Genomic DNA, 24,965 nt, shown 5'->3' with positions numbered 1-24,965 from the left:
ACATTTATAGCTGCAGACTTCATTCTAGTGGATAAAACTCACCCTCTTCACTCTCAATAGATACATGCTCAGATATAAAAGCACTTCCTCTCTCTGCTCTCACCCTGCTGGAGGCAGGTGCCAGGTGGGATATCTCAACTGGGGGCCAGAGCGGAAAATCATGGGAATATAATATGAATTGCAATGACTTTTCATGACTTTTTATAACGAGGCTTTTCAGTTGTTGCATTGTGGCTTCGCCTACCAAATCTATTGCTTACTGGAAACATTTTGTAAGTAGAAATGAATGGAGTACTGTTCACTCTGAGACCTCCTTTATTCCTCGTTTCATGACTTCATCACAGCATCTTCAGACAGTTTGTTTCCTCCAACTTTTTTCTAAATAGTTAAAACTCCCTGTATATTTGTATCAATTTAATTAAATGACATCAATTGCCCAAAACACATGATTTTTCATTAAAAATCATGATCAAATAGTTTGCAGGAATTTGCAGTTTGCAAACAAATTGGTATTGACAATAATCTGCAATTGTATTTTGTCGCCTTTTTTCTCCTTGTAACTGTATAAACATATGAAGTCTCTTTTGTTTATTCTATTGTTAGTACAAGTATTGTTGGTTTTTGGTGAAGTGACACATGTGCAACTAACTGAACTAAAGCAAGCTTTTCCTCTAGTGCCTCCACCAAGCTAAGATCTGAACCCTCAGCAGAAGATTTCTCATAATCTAATAGGCAGACGCCCAAAAGTTGACATTAATGACCATCTACACAAAAGTATACTTCAAGTCCCACTACAGGTAATCCACTAAACTAGTAAACCGTAAATAAAGACAACACTCCATCAGGGCGTTCATGTCAAACATAAAATACCTTTTAGAATTTTCAGGACTGAGGAAAAGTGGCAGCTTTGTTAAGCAGAACTCAGACTTTAATTGAACTCTTGCACACTGAAACATTAACAGTGGTTCTGTCAAATGTTTCACACCAGGGGCTGATGGTTTCGAGCAGCCTGAATAAATATAAGCTTTTGGAGCTCAATTGATATGCGAAGGCTTTGTATGAAAGACGCAAACGAAAATGAAAGCAAGAAAGAAAGAAAGAAAGAGAGAAAGGGAAAAAAACAATCTGAAACAAAGTTGGGACTTCGAAGGAACCACTGGGTTTAATTATCTTATTGAAACCTCAAAAGCATTTTTCTCTCCCCTAGGGTGACAGCAGCAGTTATTGCCTCTCTGTTCTTAAAAATGAAATGCCATACATTAAGCCATTCAGCTGTTATTAATGAAACAGAGGCCCAGATCCACAGAGAATAATGACGTCTGGCTCCCTCCTCCATGGGTGAGGGGGTCCTGAGCGAGCTTGCTTACCTCCCATGTGATGACTAATTCAGAGCGACTGCCACCGCCTCCACTCACATTAGCCGGTGTGACCTTCGGAGCTGGGGGAAGAAGACAGATCATCTTAGCCCTGTTGGCTTCACACGACGCTGAGAAGGAACATGTAATCATTTTCCATGTTGCTATGGCAGAGGGAGGTAACTTATTCAGTGACACATTTTAACTTTGAACATTCAGAAATCCTGTTTGATTTCAGCAAACTTCTCAAAGTCGAGTCATGTTTGCAGACGTGGTCCGCCTTTCAGTGCTTTAGCATGTGGTGCTTTTCGCACCAAGATAGTGTTTATCCAAGGAACAAGTCACAAATATCACACAAAAATCAAATATCACAACTGAGTTGTATAGCTGCTGTTGTTGCAGTGCTGGGGGATTCTGTTTGCTTGCTGTTCCCCTGTCTTATTGCAAAGTTGAGCGAACTGTCTCCTAGCTGTATCATCATATCTAACAGACATGAGAGTAGTATCAATCCTCTCAGCTGAATCTTGGCAAGAAAATGCACCTCCATGCCTGAACCCATCCCTTACTTCCATTCCTTTGAAGAAATGATGAAGTAAGTGACATGCGTCGTGCAAAGGGGTGAACTAAAAAAACATGGAATACATTTTTAAAAGAGGAGAAAGGACTTTTTTTTCTGCTCATGCAGTACATACAGGTCCCTTTTGTCCTTGCTTGTTTAGACGGCTTGCTGGGCTCGCCAGTCCCGATGGTGTTGCTCGCCAGGACTCGAAACTCATATTCCACCCAAGGGCTCAGGTCTATTACTGTAGCTGTCAGCTGGTGGCCCCCCACCACCTCAGGAACTGGCATAAAACACACAGTGCCCCCTTCAGTATCAAGAAACTTTATGTATGTTTGTGTGTGTGTGTGTGTGTGTGTGCGTGCGTGTGTGTGTGTGTGTGTGTGTGTGTGTGTGTGTGTGTGTGTGATCAGTGGAACATCAGCAGCATGTTGTCCTCCAGGCTGACAGGCCTGGTAGGACTTCACCATAGGGTAACAGGACAGGTGTAATCCCTCACAAGGACACATCATGCACAAACTCAAGTAAACAATACAAATAAAGAGGGATCGGCACCAGTCGCGTCAGTCAAATCTGTGCAGGACATTTGAAATTTGAAAATGTTTCCAGCAGGTGATACACAAATCCTCCTCACATGAAAAAAACAGAAGATCAAGAAGTGTGGAAGTTGATGACGGATCAAACAAACACAGAACTCTCGCCCAGGAGACAAATGTTCATGTCCCTTGTGAAACCAAAAGTCAGTGTAAGCTGAAGCATGTTTTGCATCAAACTCATGTAAAACACATGTCATCTTTTCACAAACATATCCAAGAAGTTGTGTTGCTGCAGCCTAACCAAACTGTGATGTTGCGTTTAACTTGTCACCATTACAGCAAAAGTCAAATGACCATGATCATAAAGGTCACCTGACTTTGGATATCGAGTCACATCCAGTGCTGCTCTGATCTGGAGCCGATTACCAATGGGAGAAGAATTTAGATACTATATTAAACTTTAAAGATGAAAAATGGTTACTCCTGTTTATCAACCTGACTGCAGCAGCCACAGGTTACAGAGAGAGAACCAGAGTCTCTGGTGAATACAGTGAGCGTTGACTTAAATTCAAACACACAGACACACACACCCTCAATGTTTTTAGGGCAAATAAAAACTTGTGCAGACAGTAACGCTATTAAACTCAGATTGTTGCTTTGCTGGTGGTGGACACACTATTAAACAACTAGGAGGCATTCTGAATGTTAATTCAGATTTCTTAGATATTAGCTTGAATAGGATGGAATGGTGTATCACCTGCATGCAAAACTGGACTGAGAAACACGGACTATTAACTTGATGTATGATGCTGGATTCACAACAAAGCATCGAAATCACAGTGATGCACTCAATACGTAAAAATAAAGACATTATTTCAGGATAAAAGTCATTTGCTTCTCTTGACTAAAGAGTCCTGTGTACCTGCAAGGTCAGAATGTAGTTCTGTTTCAAATGTATGACCCTGATGAGGTAAATCAATGAGGCCAGTAAAACTATCCCACATCAAAGTGTCCTTAATTCACAAAAATATCAATAGAACAAGGTATACAGTATTGGATAAATGCACATTACACCAGTCATGCGTGAATGCTAAGGGTCCCATAAAGAGGGTGTGGGGGAAAAATTACACCGCCGCTATCACTTAACTACACTATTAAATTACAGCCTTGGCAACAAGCTTCATCATCAGGCTGAGATCCATGTTTCAGGACTCCCAGGAGTCTGATAAAATGGCGGTCAATGGTCATGCTACAATTGGGTACCATTTGGTGCTGGGGTACAAATTACATCTCCAATATTCTCACAAGCGAGGCAGGATGAAGAGCAGCCGCCCCCCCCCATGTGATTGGAGGAGGCCACGGCTGGTTGGAGAGAGCTTACCTGTGGTGACAGCCTGCCACCCGAGGGAAAATGGTGTCCTGGCCTGGATGGTGTATGCCGTAATTGGACTGTGATTATCAGGACCGGGCCTCCAGGACAGAGAGGCTGTGGTATCAGTGATTTCTTCTACATGGATGCTGGTGGGGGGCCCCGGGGGACCTGATAGATGGCATAACCAGGCAGGAAAAGAGGAAGAGAAAGATAGAGATAGAGAGGCAGATGGAGGAAGGAGCAAGGAGGGAAGGAGGAAATGTAAATCAGGAAGAGATGGAAAGATGGTGGAGAAGAGCAGCGGTGGTTTTTAGCACCTGGGGCTACTGTAGTGGAGTCGGTTCACTGTGAAACCTCTGGGAGCTATTTGGACTAATTAGACAGTAAATTTCCTTTAAACCTGGAAGAGCAAAATTTCTATTTGCCTTCCTTTTCACTCAGTCCTTTTATTTCTTCATCAGTGAGGCACAGTAAACATTAATCACCAAAGAAACTCCTTCCCTCCTCGGCAGTAGATGGATAATGAATCATTTAAATGTTTTTAAACCTTAGACAGTGCTAAGCTCGAGGACGTGGTCAGCGGGCCTTGTGAGTTCAACTGTTAAATTCGGTGTGAGCAAGGACGGAGCGTGGCGTCTTACCTCTGACGACCAAGTCGACAGCTATGGAAATGCTGTCCACCTTCGTCTGCACGGCGCACGTGTACTTCCCCGCGTGCCTCAGCTGGATATTCCGAACCATAATGTCTCCTGCCGAATGCTGCTGTTGTTCAACACATGCACACCCACACGCACACGCACGCACACACACACACACACACACACACACACAGTTCCATAAGCAACATGGTAAGCCTCCAGCTATTGTAATTCAGGAACAATACAGACTTTTCCAGCCATATGGGAGCAAAAAAAACCCCACAAAGCTCTTTCTCATGTATGTGTATCTTGAATAATAAATCCACGCTTCTTCATGCAGCCTTCCTTTCTACATTCGAAAAAAGGGACACAGGAAAACATCTCTCTGTTGAGCACACACGCTCTTACTTTACCAGAATAATTACAGAAATGTGTTTGCTCAAATAGCCTGATTTTGATGGTACAGAGCACTTTAGGTTTTAAGGAGCAGCCTAATGGCAAGATGAACTTCTTTAAGGGAGCCTTTCATTCCATCTCTAATTGCAATTCTCACGCCTAAATAATCATTTCATTAGAGCAGAGCAGGTTCTCTAACAGTGCGGCAGTAAGAATATGGAGTGGCTGGTAGGCTGATCAATGTAAGTGTGGCTGTGTTTCAATTTATTAGGGAGAGGGGACTGTAAATAATACAGGAAGCCCCTAAATCACAGAAGAAACAGGCAAGACACCTCTCTGCTGGATCTTTTTTCTTTATGCCTGCAGTTTTTTAAAGAGCATTGATTTTTATTTCATTTTTATTCTTTTTTTATTTAGGTAAAAATAAGCCTGCGTATCACATGCTTAGATGTAAGCCGAGAAACCTTTTCAAGTGTACAGCGTCTGACTGAGGCTGGTTGCGGGGCGTGTATGTAAATTTCATTTTAAAATAAACCACAGGCAGCAATTTTCTGGCCATAAATAATACACTTGATACAAACATTCCCTCTGCACTGCGGCGGAATTTATTATGACCCTGCTAAAAGAGGAAGGAGTATAATATTGATGTACCAATGAATCTTCAGAGTCACCTCTTGACCTTTATTCACTGAAATCTCCGAAGGGGTCGGAAAATAAATCAATGTCTTTTGTGCTGCAGAAGTCGAACTAATAAAATAGTCATTCTTCAACACAGCATAATAAGGATTGTTTCTCAGTTATTCACTGCATATTTCATTTCATCTAAAAACCATTAACAAAGTCGAGCTGCAGTTTACAGAGCAATTAAATTAATAGTCAAAATATTTTGGTGATGAATCTGTCTGAGCAATTATTCGGGGGAGAAAAAGAGTCAACATTATCTGATTCCATCTTCTTAAATATGAATATTTTCTGGTTTTCTTTGCTCATCTATGACATTTGAGGATGTCGACATTAAACACCATTTTCCAACACCACGTAGACCATATAACTAACCTATTAATCTGGAATATAATCAACAGATTCATTGACGATGAAAATAATTGTTTTAGAAAAAAACAAACCAAAACATGGTGTCGCATGAATTGCAACAGTAACGTCTAACAAACGCTCAGTATCCAAAGAGGCAAATCTGTAAACTCTGTAATCTGTAAAAATGTGCAGATTTCGCGAATAACATGCAGTGATCGGGTCAGAGCCCTGGAGTTCTATAAGTGGTGAAGGAGACACCTGTTTATTTGCTCTAATTTGAAACAGTTTGACGTGGATTCAGAGCTTCTTCGCATGCTAATGCTACTGCCGTGAGCGAGCCGGTGTGCTTTAAAGTCTCTGTAATTGTCATCACAGCCTCCTGGTAGGTGTGACAGATATCTATCAAAGGGTTGTTTTATTACAGAGATGACTGGAAATGTGAGGATGGTACAGATGTATGTCTCAAAGGTCCAATCAGTAGGATTTAATAGCATTTATTAACAGTGAGGTTGCAAGAAACACAAACAAAATGCCCCTCGTCTCATCCATACCTGCCAACATAGCTGTAAAAAAGGTTTCCACAGGTACCAGCAAATGTAATCAGAAGTCAACGTCTAAAATCTACATGAAATTGAATTTGGAAGTGTATCCTATTTCAGCTGCAACCCCAACAGAGCAGAAGTATTGAGCCGGCACATGTCAAGCAGGGTCGTTTGTTTGTGTGTGCTCACCTCCGCCCCTGTTCGGGTTGCCAGGTAACATCTCAAACGGAAAGGGAGGACGACTTACTTTACTTGTATCGCTACAAGAATCCATAGAAATTACCAGTTGGTTCTGAAATGAAAGAAAACTTCCAAAACAGGAGACTCCCAGGAAAACCTGGACTGGTGGCATAGTTGCAGCCTGCCTACACTGGCTGCTAAAAACCTTAAAAGGCCTTTTACAGAGCCAGTGTTTCAGTGTTACCTATATTTCATTTCAGGTAATTTTACACCAATTATAACACAGTAATAAATATTATATTCCATTTCCCCCATTAGATAAATTTAACAGTATTTTCATGTGGATTTTGGCAAGTTGCTTTATTTCTAAATAGGGGAAAATGTTCATGTACTGTATAAGCTATCCTGACATTGTGCCAGCTTGATTTCTAATCCCCTGCTGCATGTGTATCCTCAATTGTTTGTAAATGGGAAACCCGTCTCTGCGGTTCCCGCGACATGACAGTCTGTTTAAAAATCAGAGACCTGACAGCCTAACAGGTTTTGAGAAACACCGGGGGATTATGGACTTACGCCTCCCACTTTCTCAAAAAATCCACCGTGGCTCCCGAAGTGGATGAGCTGCTCATTGAAGAACCAGGTGAACTTGAGCTCCAGAGACGGGTCGTGGCTCACTTGACAGGGCAGCACCACGCTCTCCCCGACGGTGACGTCCAGCGTGGACGGCAAGGTGGTGATGACGGTCGGCTCTGAAACACACATCCACATACGTTTGATCAAACACGGTGTTCAGCTCCCCCTTTTCCCAGGCATTATAATTCAGCACAAGACGTGGCTTTGCAAAAAGCCAAGCCCTTCCATCATCCTTATGGATATGTCAGACTCAGTTAATAGAAGGATATATGGGACAGAGCACACGGCAAACTGGGGCGCGCAGCTACAATAACCGGTATTAGTTTCGGCCTGAGCCCGTCTCTGTGGGACCCGTGGACGTGGCTCTCCTGCATCCTGAGGAGCCTCCATGTGTCACTGCCAGCTCAGCCTTCAGCCTGGAAGTCCCCCCCCCCCCTCGATCGGCCCCCAAATTCCCAAACCACACTGCTAGGAAAACAGTAAACAGCAGTGAGCACTTCTTGCAGTCGTCACTACTCTCTTTTCAAGCCCCGCACTGCATTACAATGGCATCGCAAGGGAATAAGGCGAGCGTCCCCCAATCTGCGCTTGTGTGTGAGCAGCGGAGGAGCGCAAGGACATGAGAGAGGCGAGATGAGAGGCAGAGGCTTTGTTCTGCGAGTGTACGACACCTGGCTCCCTCTTGGGGGTGCTGTGATTACTCGGCTGAAATTGCCTCTCTGAGCACACGGACTAAATTAACCATGGCAAATGATCCCTGGACAGGCATGGATTCATGTAGAAAGTGCCGGCAGTGCAGTCTTCATCCAGAGTGAATTCGATACTTTCATTGTATTGGCCCCGACACACACACACGACACACATGTGACACACACCGCGCACACACACACAGCCACACGCTTCCAATGTGATTTATCTGGTCGTTTTTTTTTTTATATCAGGCCAGAATGCTATCAGCTGGTAGGTTTTGTCATAAACACAATGAAAGTGTGTGTGAGAGGCCCACTCCTCTCTAGCTGGGGCTAAATGGTGAACGATGGCGGTGCAGTAGAGTTGTCGAACATAACACACACTCGGGGGTATGCGAGGGTCTACCGACTCTGTCTGCTGTGTCTCTAAAGGCTGGCTACCCACTGTAGACACAATTCAGGGGGGAAAAGAAGAACTGAAAACTGTAATAGATAACAAAGAGAGTGTCAGCGCTGTTTTGCGGTGGTTTTCATTGCGACAGAGTTGCTCCAAATGATGTGAAGAGAAGGAAATAGGAACAAACAAAAGGCTCAGGAAGGATCTGCAAGGAAATACATTTAAAAAATATTTCCTTCCCCATCCCTGCGATGTGGAAACATACTGCAAATATTTATTTCCTTTACTATGTCTTCCCCTACATGACCTCCCCTCCTTGTGGTGTGTGTCTTCTGGCCTCCAGGGACTCACTGGGACAATGATGGTGGGAATATGCTCCCTTATTACCCTCCTCTGTCATCGTATGTGACAGATTACGGACAACCAAGGTTGGTTACACAACCACACACTGGGCTCTTGAGCATAATTTGATTGATTTCTATCTTGTATAATGCCTTGTTACCTGCTACCGCCGTAAACGGGAGGACGGTAAGCTGCTCACTTAGCGGGGTCAATCTGAGACAAGACAGAGCACCTTAACGCGCTGAGAACGACAGACTGGGCGGCAACTCAAGAAGTGCAGCTGAGGTGGGTCAAAGCACTGCTGACACGTTTCAGTTTGTACATAAGAGGGAGGAAATGTCAGTGTCTCTTCATTGTCACCAATAAGTGACAATAAACCAATTAAACTCCAACCATAAATAAACATATTTCCACTCCATTTTTTTGCAGGGGCTAAGTATACAAGGTGTGATTTCTCCAACACGGTACAATAATTCAGTGGGCCATGAATTCCACTTGTCCTGTGCCGGACAACTGTTTGATTCAGGAGAATTTTTAAAAAAAAAAACCTTGTCAATAAATTGGCTGTATCAGATCATTTTGAACCAATTTCCTGCATGACTGATAAAATGTACCTGTCCACAAAAACATTTTAGAAACAACATCATTAAATAGGATTTTACATCATGGGAATGTTTTCAAAATCTTTTCAAAACACATTTTTGTCATGTTTTGATACCACCAATACCAATTTCTGAGTTTGTCGCTGACAAAACTTTGAGTCTACATGTTTAATATGACAGAACTGATCTCTTGTCAATGTCGTTCAAAACAGTTTTCTGACCTCTTATCATGGAGTGGACTGGTTAGGTTTTGACGACTTAAACTAATTTGGTAAGATAAACATAGTAAAACATGATGCAGTACTACACAAAATGCTAAAATACGTTATAATGCCCTGCAAAATGATAAGATACGAGGCGATGCATACAATATGGTGCCATATGTTATAATGCAATATGACACGATGCAATATTATACAAAACAATACGACATGATATAACACAATATAAACAAAGTGATGCATACACTGCAAAACAATTTGACATGATCTGATACAAAACAATACCATATGATGCAATATGACACAGAACAATACAATGCAACAGATGTGGTATCGCTCAATACAAAGCTATACAAGACAATGTGATATAATATGATACGACACAACTTTACTGTCAGTTTACCCTGAAATTCATTCTGGATCACATGTTCCTAAATGTACTTCCTAAAAGTACTTAAAAGAGCTGTGACCATGATCATATCATATCTTCAAGATCTTAGTTAGAAGCACGCTGATTTTGGTTGAAGAACAAGATTGACTATTGTGTAAAATAATTTGAAATCAAAGAGACTTTGAAATCATGTTTTGGAAGAAAGAAGTCCTCCAGAAAATGGGAGGGGTCAGAAGAGATACTGATAGCAAGTCTGAGCATGCTCTTGCTTTGAGTTGCTTGACTGGTTGGCCAATAATTGGGAGATGATTCCATAAATTAGTTCGGATTTTCACAGTTAAGCTTTTGGTTCCAAAGTATCAGAACATTTTTTCCACTGTAAGAATTGGGACAATATAGTGTTTTACCAGTCTACAGACCACTCAAGGCACTGTACAACACGTATCACAGTCACACACTGATGGCAGAGGCTGCCATGCAAGGTGCCAACTGCTCATCGGGAACAATTTGGAGTTCAGAATCTTTCTGAACAATACTTGGACATGCCGCTGTGGGAGCCAGAGACGATTGCTAAGCGACCCGCTCTACCTCCTTAACTACAGCCGCCCCCAGACAGAGATAGTGACAGTGTTCAATTAGCTCACGTTCAAACAAATGATTCCGATGAAATACTTGCCGAACCCGAAGAGACAGCTGAGCAAGGAAAAGTATATCCATTGACTCGAGCAGAAACTACCATCATGACTGCAAGAGATCATGTTGGGAACACATAAACATACATGATTTAAAACATTTATACATCGCCATTGTGAGAGTCTCCATGATTGCTGCATTCAAGCCAAGTGGCATTCAAGTGTAAAATGTAAAAATGAGAAACAAAACAAAACAAAAAAAACCCAATGTAAGGTCTGTAGAGCTTTTTAAGCTGAAGACCCCCTAACTCTGCTTAATGATTAAAAGAATGTCAAACTTATGAATATTTCATAATTTAAGCAACATCACAGCTGTCGGAGTGCTAACCTTAAACAGCAACAACAATCGCAGCACTACACGCCACTGTAAGGCAAACGAGCGGAAGGAGGTGTGGGAGCCAAACAGATGACTTACTGACACTGGTTCACAGTGGGAACTCTCACAGAAGCTGTGTAACAATAACATATGGCTGGGTGGAAAAACAGAGCGAGCTAACGGTTACCAAATGACTCCCCGCTCCTCTCCGAGGCGTACTGACATGCCTCACATGGCCAGTTCCACCAGTCTTCCCACAAACAGCGGCCATCATGAATAATGCTCCCTCCCACGGAGAATCCCTCCCCACTTTGATGGTCTGAAGCTGTAATGTGAAAGCGTATATTCTCTCCCTGTGTGTATGTGTGTGTATATATATACACTGCACAAGGTGAGTGATGTGAGCTTGAATAATGCAAAAAAGGAGGTTGTTGAGGGGTCGCGGGTCACGTGGTGTGGGGATTTGAAAACATATTTAGCAGAAACCCCGGCCTCACCCTCAAAATTGGATTCACGCAGATGATCCCAAACATGTGGGTTCAGGGAAAAAAAACAAACATGTAAAGAAAAACGGTTTTTCACCGGCTGGCCCGTTCTATAAAGGCCGCGCAATACATGATGATTCATGTCGGGCTCAGGTACATACCATCTATTTGAAAATGGAAATCACTGTAACAGCGTGCATCTTATTCCGTATGGCTGAACGCGAATCCTTTCAGGGCTCAGTCTCTCGGGTCATTATGGAACAAAACTGGTTGTGACCGTCATAAAAAGAGATCATTCCACCCTCATTTTCTCCTCTCCTTGCTTTTCAAATTAACAAACCACGAAGAACACTTTCATCAGCACAGCACAGACTCCTCCTGCACGTTTTTCTGAATCCAGAGCAGAAAACAAAGGTCTCCCAAGGACGGACTTCAATTGCGGGGAAACCTTTTGTACATCTCTCAACAGATGCACACAAGATTCTCTGAGTACTGTATTTGTAGGCTGTGCATTATCACATCTGCGGCAACCTGCCGGTAATCGCTGACAGATGGGTGCTCGTTATTTTTCTATATGGCTGTCAGGAGTAACACGTCGCATTTATTCCACATAGCTGCTGCCAGTCACCATGGACTGGGGACCTCCCAGAGTTTGGCATAAAACTGTGATGATTTCAGGTCTATTATTTCTATACAGCTTGACAGTGGGGCAGAATGAAAAGTGATCGGGTGATTTATCGTCTGCCTTATATCTCCAAAATTAAAAAAAAATGACAAAAGCTATGACCGGTGAGCTGAGCTAAATCTGACAATTTATGTATCTATCCAAAAACCAACAATCCAAGTTGAGAAAAGCAGAGTGAGAAAACATACTTGTGGCACTGCGAGGCTGTCTAAATGCAAAAGCATGCAAACATTCCCACAATTGCAATTCTAATGTACTGCCTTTTAGCCAGTGTGATGTGCACATTCTTAAAATTACAACTTTGACCTCATGAAGGTGCTAGAGGAGAAGTTCTTAATTATCCGTACTTAATTTAATGGCTATCCATTGTTGTTGAGGCGTATCATTAAAAGCCACGTATGTGAACCACATGTCGGTGCTGGGGGGGGAGTCACAAACGTCAGTCCGATTCAACCTGATACATTCCCATGAAAGCTGCTCACCGACCAGTGAAGCCAATAAAGTTTGACGTCCAGATATTAAATGTTCTGCATTGCTTGCTTCCACATTCTGCAGCACGCTGGAGGAGGCCGAGCCATCTTACTGTTGGTTCAGTCGGACATAATTGTTCAATCTTGCGGCTCTATTTCCTAATGTTCTGACTGAATGGATCAATTTCTGATGTGAAATTAGTGGCCGACCTCCCAAATGTAAAGAAACCGAGAAAGTACGAAAAAAGAAAGAAATGGTCGCTTTATATGGATCAGTACCAGAAGTAATGTAATGGTGCAATGACCAATCCTCCATCCATGTTGCGTGGAGATCTGTTCAGTAGTTTTTGTATAATCCTGCTGATAAAACCAACCAACTAATCAACAAACGGACAGCAAAACATAAAACATAACCTCCTTGGCAGAAGGTAAGTATCCACTGTTTCATGGCCACTTCATTCACAATAAAAGAATGAATGATGAAAAAGATGAAACCATTCCTACTGGGCTCCTGGGCATCACGGGATGTGATTATACAGTTTGGCCACTATATAAAATTGGCCTCAAAGCCGATGCCCTTCCTGGAGTCCCACATTCACTGCGTATCAGAATGAAAAATGACTGATACTGAGCTGTTAGCGGTTAGCATGGATTAAGTGTCAAGTATCTTAAATGCAGGTGGAAATATGAAGATCATAACACAATACAGCACTGGTCTCATTCTAAGAACATCAATTAGCAAGTGTTTTTCCTGCCCCTTCTGCGTCTTAAACAGAATTATCTTCACCCAGGAGACCAGGTGCAAAACCAAACATTAAAGATATTTTCCCTAACCTTACCATGTTGTTTCTGAACCAGAACCTCATCAAACTGCAACTGTTTCCCAACATTAACCACGTGTTAGAAAGGCTCACCGGTGCTTTGTGTGTCCCAAACAGATGCTCAAAGGTACCTTGTGGGTGCAAAGGCTCCGAGGGGCGGGACAAAGCAGCACCGGTACTTGCCAACCCGGGGGAAACCAGAGAACGTTGCAGCACAATAACCACTTGCTTCGTTTTTACTTACAAACACCTCCAAAGCAAACTGTTGCAGTGAGGCGTCACAAGATAAATTGCCTGCAGGTTTTGCAGAGGCAGGCAGAAGTGAACACAGTGTGATCTCAGAAGTTTTGACTTCACTGACCATCTGTAATGATCGGAGGCAAACCTAATTGCAACGGCTCATCTCCAGTGTAATCAAAATTCAGGGAGCACATCTATAATCAAGTGCAATTAATCTGCTAATATCCCCCCAGTGTTGGAATAATGGGGACATTAACAGGGCTCATCTGTTGTGACTGCTCCTCTGCGGCTGTTTGCTAGGTGGCTTATTCACAGCGGGAGACACCAAATGCTTTTTGACAGGTATTTTTCGGCATTCATATCACCAGAGTCAATTTGAATAAACTACTGTCATCTCCCATAAGGGCTGCTCCTGCAACACAAACTCCCCCCCCCGCTAAACAGGTCTCCAATCCTCAATGAAATAGCGCATGTAAATTACCCCATCCCATTTTCCAAACAATATCGATTGTGACAGAAAGGCACGAGATCATATACAGGAACATTTGTACATCAGCTGCAGAAAGCAGATTTAACATATGATGATGGAAGGGAAGCGGGTGGGAGAGGGTGTCAAATAAAAACCCAGACTCCCCTTCAGAGGAATAATAAGTGGATGAAGGCGCCGTCTATTTATGCTGAGAAGACATACGCGGGTGTGTTGCCTTGCAGCTTGATTGGAAAATCACATATAGGCCATCAACCTGAACCTACAGCGCGAGCGGCAGGTCCTCCCCGCACACACTGATTGGCGGGGGGGGGTTCTGTACCATTTCTATTTCACAGTGTGAGATAAATGGGTAGGAAAAGGAGAGCGTAGAGTGTGACTGGCAGAGTGAAGCGATGCTGTGCTTTTCATTATGCCTCGGAGTCGAGCCCTGCGCTTAAAATTTCACGGCAATTAACGTGATCACGTGCCGAAATACAAAGACACTGACATTTTACAACGGTAATCTCTTCACTTCTGTTGTGCAAAGGTTACAGATTACTTTAGCATAGGCAGAGTCGTCGATGAGGAGGCAGACTGAGGCATCAGCATAAATCAGCAGCAAGGTGCACTCTAAGCTCTCCTTGACTGCTGCTGACTTTCAGGCATTCATAATATATGAAATCTGTCTTTTATAATTCAACAGAAAAAGGAAACATGCCTTGATAGTGATTTACAGAAGCGTGAGGTGGTCTACAGTTTTTTTTAAAAAATTCCATTATGATATTATGTGATGCGCCTTCTGGTAAGAAGGAAATGACTGCAGAGACAGTCCAGGACATTCCACTTGCTGTTACATACACAATTTACTATTGGCATTAATCAATGTTTCAATTAACGTTCCTCTAGAAACTAACTGATTTTTTTTTAGCAGATTTCTGTGCTGTTGACGCTGCGTTTGGATGGATTTTACAGATGACTATCTTGTAGAAGAAAGACAATTAAGTGGATTTAAGCTTTGAGCAACAATCATAAACCACATCGGAAGAAGGAGAAGCTCTGCCTCCAAGACAGAAAAAAATGATTTAACTTGAGAGAGGGCTGAAAAAACATACAGCGCTTCCGAACATCCATTCTTGTGAAGTGGAAGGATGTTGGCACCACTTCATTACTTTATTAACAGGTGAAAGGTCTCTCAAACGCCAACACAGGCAGTGTGCGCCGCTCGTTTACACGAGATTACGCTGAAACGCATCGTCCCCGGTGGATTTAAGCACTTTTGATTTAAAATCTCTCTCTCTGAAAAAAAAAAATTGCTGCTTGTCCCGAAAACTGATGAAATGCGATGGCAACTGCCTGATTTGTCTAAAAGATCAGATGTGACTACATATTGCAGTATATGTACCAAACCTCCTGAAATATGAGACATGAACTTTTCTCCCTGAGGCCAATATTGGCAACTGAAGATCAATAATTCTATAAATCTACACAAGCCAAGGCAGAGGAAATAACAGTGTCGCAAATGAATAGAGCAGCCTCTGTGAGAAGGGGGTCGCAGAGAGGGTATAGTTCGCTGAATATGTCAGCAAATTCCCCAGAAAACCAGAGGAGGTGAGAGCGCTCTCCCCTGTGGACAGAAAAAAACAGCACAAAGCCACACGATGCACATCAATTTAAACCCAGCTCGCAGTCATTTTAAAAGAAGGCAAGGCGCATCTCATACACAAACGCAATCCACAGTGATTTACATAATGCATTAAAACATAAAAACACAGAAAATGGAGAAAATTAAAAAAAAACAACAAAACACTAAAATGCTAAATAAAAGAACAGAAAGCTTTTTTAAGGTGATCAAAATGTTAAGAACAAAATGTAAATACAGGATAGGAGGGTGGGATTGTTTGTGATGAAATGCAGTCAAAGGCGGTTCAAAACACATAAAGGTTTTTAACACTGATTTAAAGGTGGTCAAAACTGGTGCAAGTCTATTATCCTCTGAAAGTTTTGTTGCAGCTCTGGTGCACAGTAACCTAATGCTGCTCCTCCATATTTTTTTTTTTTTTTGCACTGTGGGAACAGTCAGCAGCCCTGTACCTGATGACCTGAGAGGCTGAGAGAGTTCGAATGAGACAGTCGAAGGAGTATTTTGGTCCTAAGAAACTGAGCAATTTATAGACGAGCAGCCGTAACTTAGACCCCTTCACTTAAACACTAAAAAATACAATGCAGAGACCTGATAACTGGTGTGCTGTGTTCAGCTTTCCTGGTCTTCTGAGCGAGTCCAGAGAGAAAACCATTATAGTAATCTAACAAGCTGGAAATCAAAGAGTAGTAGGTTCAGCCTGGACTTGAATCCTCTGATTCTTACGTGTTTTGTTTTTTAAGACTGTAGAATGCAGACATTGAAATTCATCTGACATGCTGACTCTGTAATTAAATACTGCCTTGGTTTTGTTTGAATACACTTAGATGTTGACAGTATAAATCCAAGAGTTGATGTCATTTTTTCATGTATCATGGCCTAATGGAAGCATGTTAATGTTAAATAGAAGAGGTCCAAGGACTGAGTCCTGGGGAACACTGAGCATCATGTTGGGCAGCCCAGATGCAAAACAAAACACACTGGCAGAAAAATCTATAAAATGAAACAAATGCAAGCACTTCTTCTAATCTTTCGGTTGGGAGCGCTGTGTGTTGTTGTGTTTATAACACATATCTCTAACTGTGGTTGCACGTGACTATGTCATTTTTGCGGGAACTCCTCAGTCTTGCAACATCAGCTGTCGCAACCGGTGGGAGTTGCCGGATGACGGAGCATCTGTAGCGGAGCTGTTGATAGAGAACCTTAATAAAAAACCTTAAAGAGCTGTCTCAGTACTGAGGTGGTGCTGATATAAGTTATCATTTGAGGTTATTAACAAAGTTTGATCTGTAATGTAGTTGGTAATAACAGATGTATCTACATTACTTGTTTTTAGGAGAGGATTGATGACTGCAGTTTACACAACTTCAGTAAAATTACCTGATGACAGGTTGAGTTAATATTTTACAGCAGATGTTGGCAAACTCAGTGCAAATTTTCAGCGGGAATAGTTTAGATGTCATCATTCGCATTGCTGCTGATGATGTCTGAGAAAAAGTATTCCCTCGACCTTTTCATTTCTCAGTTGTAAATGTTTGTCTTGAAATATGTCAAAGTGAATCAACATTTTCGTTTGTCACCATCTGTACTGCCGTTCCATTTTCTCGATCATTATTTGATTTTCGCAATTTTGTCTTTTCACTGCCGTAGGAGTCCATTTACAGAGGACAAAGACAGCGTAGGCAATCCACAGATAGCTTTCATGAAAAGGGCACCAGCTCTCTAAATAGTGTTCCTCTTGTAAGGAGTAGTATACAAGAAGAAAATGTGTTAATCTTCGAAAACACATTATTTTTCTCATACTCTCCATTGCGGAAGCACCCTTTATTCACCATCTGTCTGAATGCTCTGTTTTAGTGTCAGCTAGCTCACGAGAAAGCCCAGTGTACATTGTTTGGTCAGGTCCTGCAGGCCTCAGCAGGCGCCGCCCACCACATGTCTGCACCAGCTCTGCAGAAGTCCTAATGGCTCGTCTGACTGCACAGTTTTTGAATGCGGGCTGTTTCTAGTATTGTATAATCAAAATGACAATGAATCTCACTTCCTATAATATGGGACCTTAGTGATAGTGTGTGTCCTGAATTGCGGGTGGGCCCATTCAAAAGCTGAGTGAGTCCAAACGTGTCAAAAATGGGAAAGGAGTTCTTCCTCCATGTTGTGAGGTATGATAAGTGACAGAGGCAGAGCAGAAACGAAGCCCAGCCCAGATGATCTACCAACACTAGCCCTGCTTCACACCACATATCCTCTGACAGTACCGGAGGCAGCGAGCCAGCGAGCTGAACGCTTCCAACACCTCTGCAAACAGACACAGCAACCGAGGTGTGTCTGTCCCTCCACTGATCACAGCACAGAGAAAATGCCCTGCTGCTCATAACTTATCAAACGGCGGAGGGAGTGGAGTGGTTGGGATGCCTCACAAATCGCTGTCCTTCTTCTCCATGTTGGTCATGTTTTATGGATGAAATTTAATACTCCAGGTCAGGTTTTTCAACGAGCAGAATTGAAATATCAAGCAGCTCTACGTGCTGTCAGAGTGAAAAACATGCATCCGAAAAAGTGTCCGGTGCTTTATTGGTCAGGGTCCCTACTGAGTGAAGTACAAAAGGCACAGTGATGAAATGGAAAAAAGGGAAGAGGAAATACCTTTAACTGTGATGCTTCCTGTGCTGCTTGCCACGCCAAACTGGTTTCTTGCCACACAGGTGTAGAGCCCTGCGTCAGATTTGGTTGCATTCCATATCCGAAGGTTGCCGTTGCCTAGAATGGTGACTCTGTGGTAAAAAAAAATATAAAAAAAGAAGCAAATTTAATGCCTGTAACTTTTACCTCTCGGTGTCTCTCAATCAAAGCAGTGAAAATAAAAGATGCAATTTAGTTTGATTACGTGTGGTGTCATGGGAGTTATTGTTTTAAATGCTAAAAAAAACCCCAATCGCTGATGAAAATATATTTTCTGACGTGAGTTTCTGAGGAGTAAACGTTTGCATTTTCGATTCGCTTGGCATTCAGTCACTCACTGATGAAATGCCTAATTAAAGTAAAATTACAGCTTTCTCTTGATTTGAACATTTTTGCAAACAATTGGGATAATATAAGAAGAGCACTCAACAAAAGGCTACTCATGTAAAGCCAATTTAATGCAGAAATGTTACATTTTATCTAGAAAACCTCTGTAGCATCAGCTTGTACTATTTGTAACAAATGCTGCCATGCACACATTTTAAGTGTGTGTCATAGGGTTAACACAGCGGCAAAGACAAGTGACTAACACAGCACAGAACATTTCTCTCTGTCTCTAATTAAGTTCTGGCTCTTGCATATGACGACGATGAGAAATACGATTGTATTTTCAGGGGTGATTAATTCAGCCCATGACTTCCAGATATCCAGGACAACAGCGGCTTCATGCCCTTTATACAATGGCCACAAGTGCCTCAAAAAAAAGGTCAAAAGGCCTTAATGCAACTTGACATTTCCTAAATAACAAGCAAAAATGGAAATAGCGCCCTTGAAAGCAAGGTACTGTGGGAAATCAAGGGTGGGCCAACTCATCAAAGCACGCTGAATTCAAATTTTTCTGAAATGCTCTGCTGAATCTGCAAACTGTAAATATGAAACGGCGTCAGCTCGATTGTGACGGGGGGGTAAAGTGATGTGTGGCCGCTAAATGACTCTGTTCACCTATTAAGAAAGAGTCAAAGGAGTCAGAGCAAACAGACCCATCCACTGTCAGACAGCAGAGAGGGTTTTAGATTTAAGTATACTGTGGAATTAAATACAAGGGCACAGGGGATTTTTTTTTTTTGACTTCTACTGCATTTGGAGATGACAGCTCTTTCTAGTCACACACAGACACAGCCGCATGCATCATTCTACTTATGTTAGGAAGATGAATAACCACTTTGAGCTGCAACAGTTGAGATGTTTCTATTATCCTTGGGTGTGAAACTGCAACATCTACTATGAAAGAGTTTGCATGAAGAAAAAAAAAAACCCACAGAGAATTTTCCAGACTCTGCCCCCAGCTTTACAGATGTTTGGGGGAGTTTACAGCCCACGACATTGTTATGATTCACTCTCACAGCTCTAATCATCCTTCTTGCAATATATCCATATGTATTGATTCTGAATGTCTGAAATGGTTTCAATGATCACTTTTTCAAAAGAAACAATACAACAGCACCAGCAGCGCCTTCTCACGGAAGCTAAAACATATTTTTCTCAGGAGCCGGTAGAGACCAAAGCAGAGCAACAAGAAATACAGGACATCCAGAAACTCAAATGCAACTGAATGATGAAGGTGCTCTATGTTGGCTGGATGTGTATGTAACCAGCTGTTATTACAGTTACAGTTAGAATGGCTGTATGTCGTTTTTCGGAATACATTCAAATTCAGAATTTAAATATTTACATTATTAATGAGGTTGTAATACAAACTCAGAAATCTATTTTTTTTTCCATAACTGAATAAACCGAACACTGTTTGAAGCTAGAGAGATGGCAGGGTCCGCCGCATGTAAACAGAGTCCTTAAAGTCAGTTTTGTTTATTCAGTCAGGAAAGCTAATCAGCTAACAAACTGTTTTGATTGAGTTCTGGTTGAAATGTCTTTTGTAAAACAGCGTTGGATTTCCCATTTCGCAGCTGCGATGGCAACATCACTGATAAGATTGAAGCCCCTTCAGACTAAAGGTGCACTGCCAAGCAAGCACAGCGACCCTGAAAAGTAAAGTCTCCTGGCTGAAAACCAAAAACATCAAGCGGAAAGCTGTCATGAGGCATCACGGATCTGCAGAGTCAAGATATAATTCAGTATTCATGTGATCTTCACTTCGTATTAAACTATTAATGACAGCCACTGTAGTGTTTTCGGAAAAATCTTTACAAACACGTCTCATATTTTTACAATAACTTTACTAGAAAGTGAAAGTAATATCACGATTTACATCCTTTCAGCTGAGAGATTATTGGCTATTCCCTTTTACCCTACTGCTCTAACTGTGAGGCACTAATTAAAACATTATGTTCCTACTTTATTAAAGCACTAACTTCATGACTGCTTTAATTAAAAGATCAGCAGGCCTAAAATTCAAAGTAACAGAGGCTGTGTATCAGCACACTACAGCTGTCTGATGGCACTCAAATCAGCTTAAACATATTCCTCCGCTGCTTTTGATGGACTCAAAACAGCCAGTTGACAGTTGAAGATAATTGATGATGCAGCCTGAGCCGAAAACAGAGAGGAGTGTAACAGCCATGGTAAAAGTCCAAGTGACACATGACACGGAACAGTTCATCAGCTTTCAGTGCTGATATGTGAGCAGCCTGTTTTCTTGTTTGCACCAGTGATGCGTTAAACTGGATGTACTTGTGAAACGTGGCTGATATGCTGTGACAGAGTGTGAGATCCCCCCCCCGCTTCACTGTCTACATTGGGTCTTTTTCAAGTGCTGGGGGATGATAAGAAAGTGCAGAGATGGTTGGTGTAAGAGAATATAAAAACCACATGGTACTGCTGAGTGGAGGCTTCTTGGTTCATATCAGGCCAAGAGAAAAGTGCTGAATGCAAAGTAGCCAACAGTGGCCATCAGTTACATAAGAGGCACAGCGCTGTGGGGGACGGCCCGCAGTTAATGACATCAAAGCCGGAGGCCGATAAATTTGAAGAAAATGGCCCATTAAAATGGCACCACAGTCCTACATCTGACCACAGCGCTGAGCAGAGTAAGCACAATTAAAACAACGACTATACATTAATTACATTTCAATAATGGGGCTCTGTGTGTATAGCCAAGTTTCTTGTCTACAGGGAACTGTGAATTTAAGGTAATAATTCTACATTACAGTGAGGTCTTACAGCCCAGTCGCCGGGATAAAATGTAACATTAGATGCGGTTAACATTTCTGCAAACTGCAGATAGGTTCACATCTGTGCATGTCATCAGCTATGTTCCTTACTGACTCTTCTACAAAACGTGGCACATCACGTTCCTATGTTAAATGACATGTTAAAGGTGAGATTCTGTAAATTCTTAAAAACCTTGGTAGTATTTTCGTGTGATTACAAGTGTGCATGATTTATACCTATCGAAAATTGGGGAATTGGTAGAGAAAAGCAGCTGCAACACAGCCACAATGCATTGGGGCAACTCTGACTGTCAAAACTGAGTTTACAGAAGGTGTTCAAAATGCTTCTTTTTGCCACTTAATGGCCAAGGTTGTTATTTTAGGTGTCTGTTCATCTTGCTTAGGTTTGTCCAAAGTGGGGCCTTTGGGCCACAGTTGGTCAGCCGTGAGTTTCCACTTGGCGCACCCATCCATCCATCCATCCATCATCTGTACATATTCTATGTACGCCGCTTAATCCTCTGCAGGGTCGCGGGGGGGCTGGAGCCTATCCCAGCTGACTTAGGGCGAAGGCAGGGGACACCCTGGACAGGTCGCCAGTCCATCGCAGGGCCACACATAGAGACAAACACTCTCACACACTCTCATTCACACCTACGGACAATTTAGAATGATCAATTAACCTCAGTATGTTTTTGGACTGTGGGAGGAAGCCGGAGTGCCCGGTGAAAACCCACGCTTGCACAGGGAGAACATACAAACTCCACACAGAAAGATCCCAGGCGTCCCAACGCGGGACGCGAACCGGCGATCTTCTAGCTGTGAGGCAGCAGTGCTAGCCACTGGGCCACTGTGCAGCCCGGCTTGGCGCACCCGATGTTTCTAAATAAATATTAATTAAAATAAATATTAATACAAATAGCTGTTCAGGCTATATCATTTTGATGAAAAATGCTCTTTAAATATGTAGGATCTGTTAGTTATTTGTAATAAATAAAACATGGTAGGTGACACTGCGCAGGGAGTCATGCATATAAGGGTACAGTTTCAGTTTTGGTCCTCAAAGGGAAAAGGTTTGGGCTCCTCTGCTTTAGCTAAACTCCAGACTCCTCCCTCCAACCCTATAACTCATGTTCCAAACCGCGACTTCTCCTTGAACGAGACATGGTAACAAAACAGATCTTATCATTGAACAAAAAGGTCTCTCTCTGTTGGAATCATTTCCATGATGTTGTCAGACAGAACAGAACTTTTAATGGTGTTAAGTTTGACGGTCAGACTTGCCCCAAAATTGTGTTGCTGCTGCCTGCAGAGGCGATCTCTATCACTCATTCCAAAAATTATGTGATTCATTGTTTGGGTGTGTGAACGATTCAGGTTTTAAAACACTGGCTTCGATGACATGACTTTATATTGGGAGTTGCAGGGGACGATGGTGGAGTTGTAGGTGAAAGGGCTCCCAAGCCAGTGGCCACAGATTGTAATTGCGTTTCAACATTTGTAAGTGTGACACCACTGAATATTCCTGCTCTGGGTGAGACCTCACTGCGGTGACAAAACCCAAATATTTTTGACAGGAAGTTGGGACATCGTCTTTTCCCAACCCCTTTGAGTGTAAACCCAGTGCAAAGGGACGGCTTTGACACAAGATAAAATTGAAAATTTAATCCAAAAAAGCATAACATTACAACATAAAGGCATTCCAAGTTCAACATATCCGTCCATGACTTGCAGAAACTTACACAGACTGGGTTGATCTATTATGTGCAAGCAATCACAGGGAAGAGAAAAACAACTCTGAACTAGATAAAACTGTGACCCAATTCAACTTAACCAGCACAAGGCTCACAGCAATACCTCAACATAACTAAATACCTGCTGTGTATGGTGCGCCATATATCCATAATCCCCTTATCCCCAGGGACAAAATAGCTATCATGCGACTTGTACACCATGCATCTTGTAAGAGGAGGCTCTGCAGAGAGTGCAGCATGCGGGCACAATGGCTCTTATAGAGAGTTAAATCCTCAGTAGCCCTCCTGTGGAGCCAAGTCTGTTCTCGGCTACTCACAGCATCTCTTTTTTTTTTTCACACTTTACATGAAACCTGAGGGCACTTTCCTTTCACCGACGTTACAGAAAGAGGAGCAGACCGGCTGTCTGCACAAGTGTTGAGCATTTTAGTCTCAACCTAATGGAAGATGAGGCGGAAAAGGGCAACTATAGTAGAAGTCAGTCAAGGCGGTGGTGAATAAGAGATGGAGGCTTACTATTAACAGTTTTGCTCCTGACTTCCTCCTTCGCTGCTGCGGCCCAGACAACATGTCTGTGGGTTGCGCCCATTATGTGAAGAGACGTTTCCCACCTCCATCCCGAGAGAAGCCAGCGGAGGGGCAGGTATCAATAATTCACATGTGAGATGAACACAAGTGCCACTCCTTTCATCCCTGCCTCGCACAGGTTTAATGGACACGGCAATAATTCTCCCAAAAGGAGGCGATTATTTTGAACAAGGAGAGATGGCCAAATGCACTCATGTAGTCCCAAAAAACACAGGTGTGTATTTTGGGCGAGATCAAGCCTCCGAGGACAGGGGCTGTACAGTGTTGATCCTCCCTGCTCTGCGACAAGATGAAAGAGACAAATAACATCAGTCACACAGCAGCTATCACGGGCACTGTGAAGTGGAAATCGCAGGAAAGAGCCGGGTCCAAAGGAAAAAGCCTGCTTTTTGTTATTTCCTTACATTCTCTTTGAGACGCTGTTAACAGATGCAGACGTTGCCTTTTTGTAAGAACCCTCGCAATCAAAAAGGCACTTGAAAGCCTTGTTTTGATGTTTCATTCAGACATATTTTGTCTTTGATCTGTTTGATAAATTCTACATTGTGAGAGGAAACTGTCACAATCCAAATAATGAGTAGCGAAAAAAGGCAGGAAAATTGCGCGTTGAAAAGCGGCGGCTTTGAACAAAGTGTGGGCCTGGTATGCGCAGCGAGTGTCTGACGGCGGTGGCGGCAGGAACCCCCCCCTCTCCAGCGCTCAAATAGCGGAATCATGTGAGCTCTCTCTCTCTGCATTCACACGCTAACTAGCTAATGCAGTCGAAGAAACAGGGGCGCACTCATACAAATTCCGCATACAAACAAAATGCCTAATCACAGATGAGATCCTGATTCGAGAGTTTCAAACAGGGCCGTTCATGAATACTTAGTGACTGTGAGATGCCAGGGCTGATTGGTAGCATGACTGCAGGGTGGAGGCCTGCATCCGACTCTACTTAATTAACAGGGTAAATAAAACAGGCTTGTGAAAATAGGGGTTAAGATTCTATCAGTGGAATTACTCAGCCATGAGACCACAGGAAGAGAGACCGTCGCAAGCTTACGGTGATTTCACCATATAATTAGTCTCA

The 24,965-nt window shown here is 42.6% G+C and overlaps 1 protein-coding gene across 2 annotated transcripts in view; it reads right to left on the bottom strand.

Annotated features, from left to right (window-relative positions):
* The window catches only part of cntn4 (contactin 4), a 162,347-nt gene that overhangs the window by 6,154 nt on the left and 131,228 nt on the right, over positions 1 to 24,965 (bottom strand). The window contains exons 12-17 of one of the 2 annotated variants that reach the window (XM_037102439.1): positions 18,349 to 18,476; positions 7,184 to 7,359; positions 4,464 to 4,584; positions 3,832 to 3,990; positions 2,048 to 2,197; positions 1,368 to 1,438 (exon numbers count right to left, since the gene is read on the bottom strand). In XM_037102439.1, coding sequence (XP_036958334.1) covers positions 1,368 to 1,438; positions 2,048 to 2,197; positions 3,832 to 3,990; positions 4,464 to 4,584; positions 7,184 to 7,359; positions 18,349 to 18,476 — 805 coding nt within the window. The remainder of the gene's footprint in view (positions 1 to 1,367; positions 1,439 to 2,047; positions 2,198 to 3,831; positions 3,991 to 4,463; positions 4,585 to 7,183; positions 7,360 to 18,348; positions 18,477 to 24,965) is intronic. The other variant, XM_037102440.1, reaches the window with a different exon arrangement.

Source organism: Acanthopagrus latus, chromosome 6 (assembly GCF_904848185.1).
Source record: "Acanthopagrus latus isolate v.2019 chromosome 6, fAcaLat1.1, whole genome shotgun sequence".
In the NCBI taxonomy this organism is placed as follows: Eukaryota; Metazoa; Chordata; class Actinopteri; order Spariformes; family Sparidae; genus Acanthopagrus; species Acanthopagrus latus.
The sequence above is the reverse complement of the archived record's forward strand: the minus strand, read 5'-3'. Positions and strand labels throughout refer to the sequence as shown.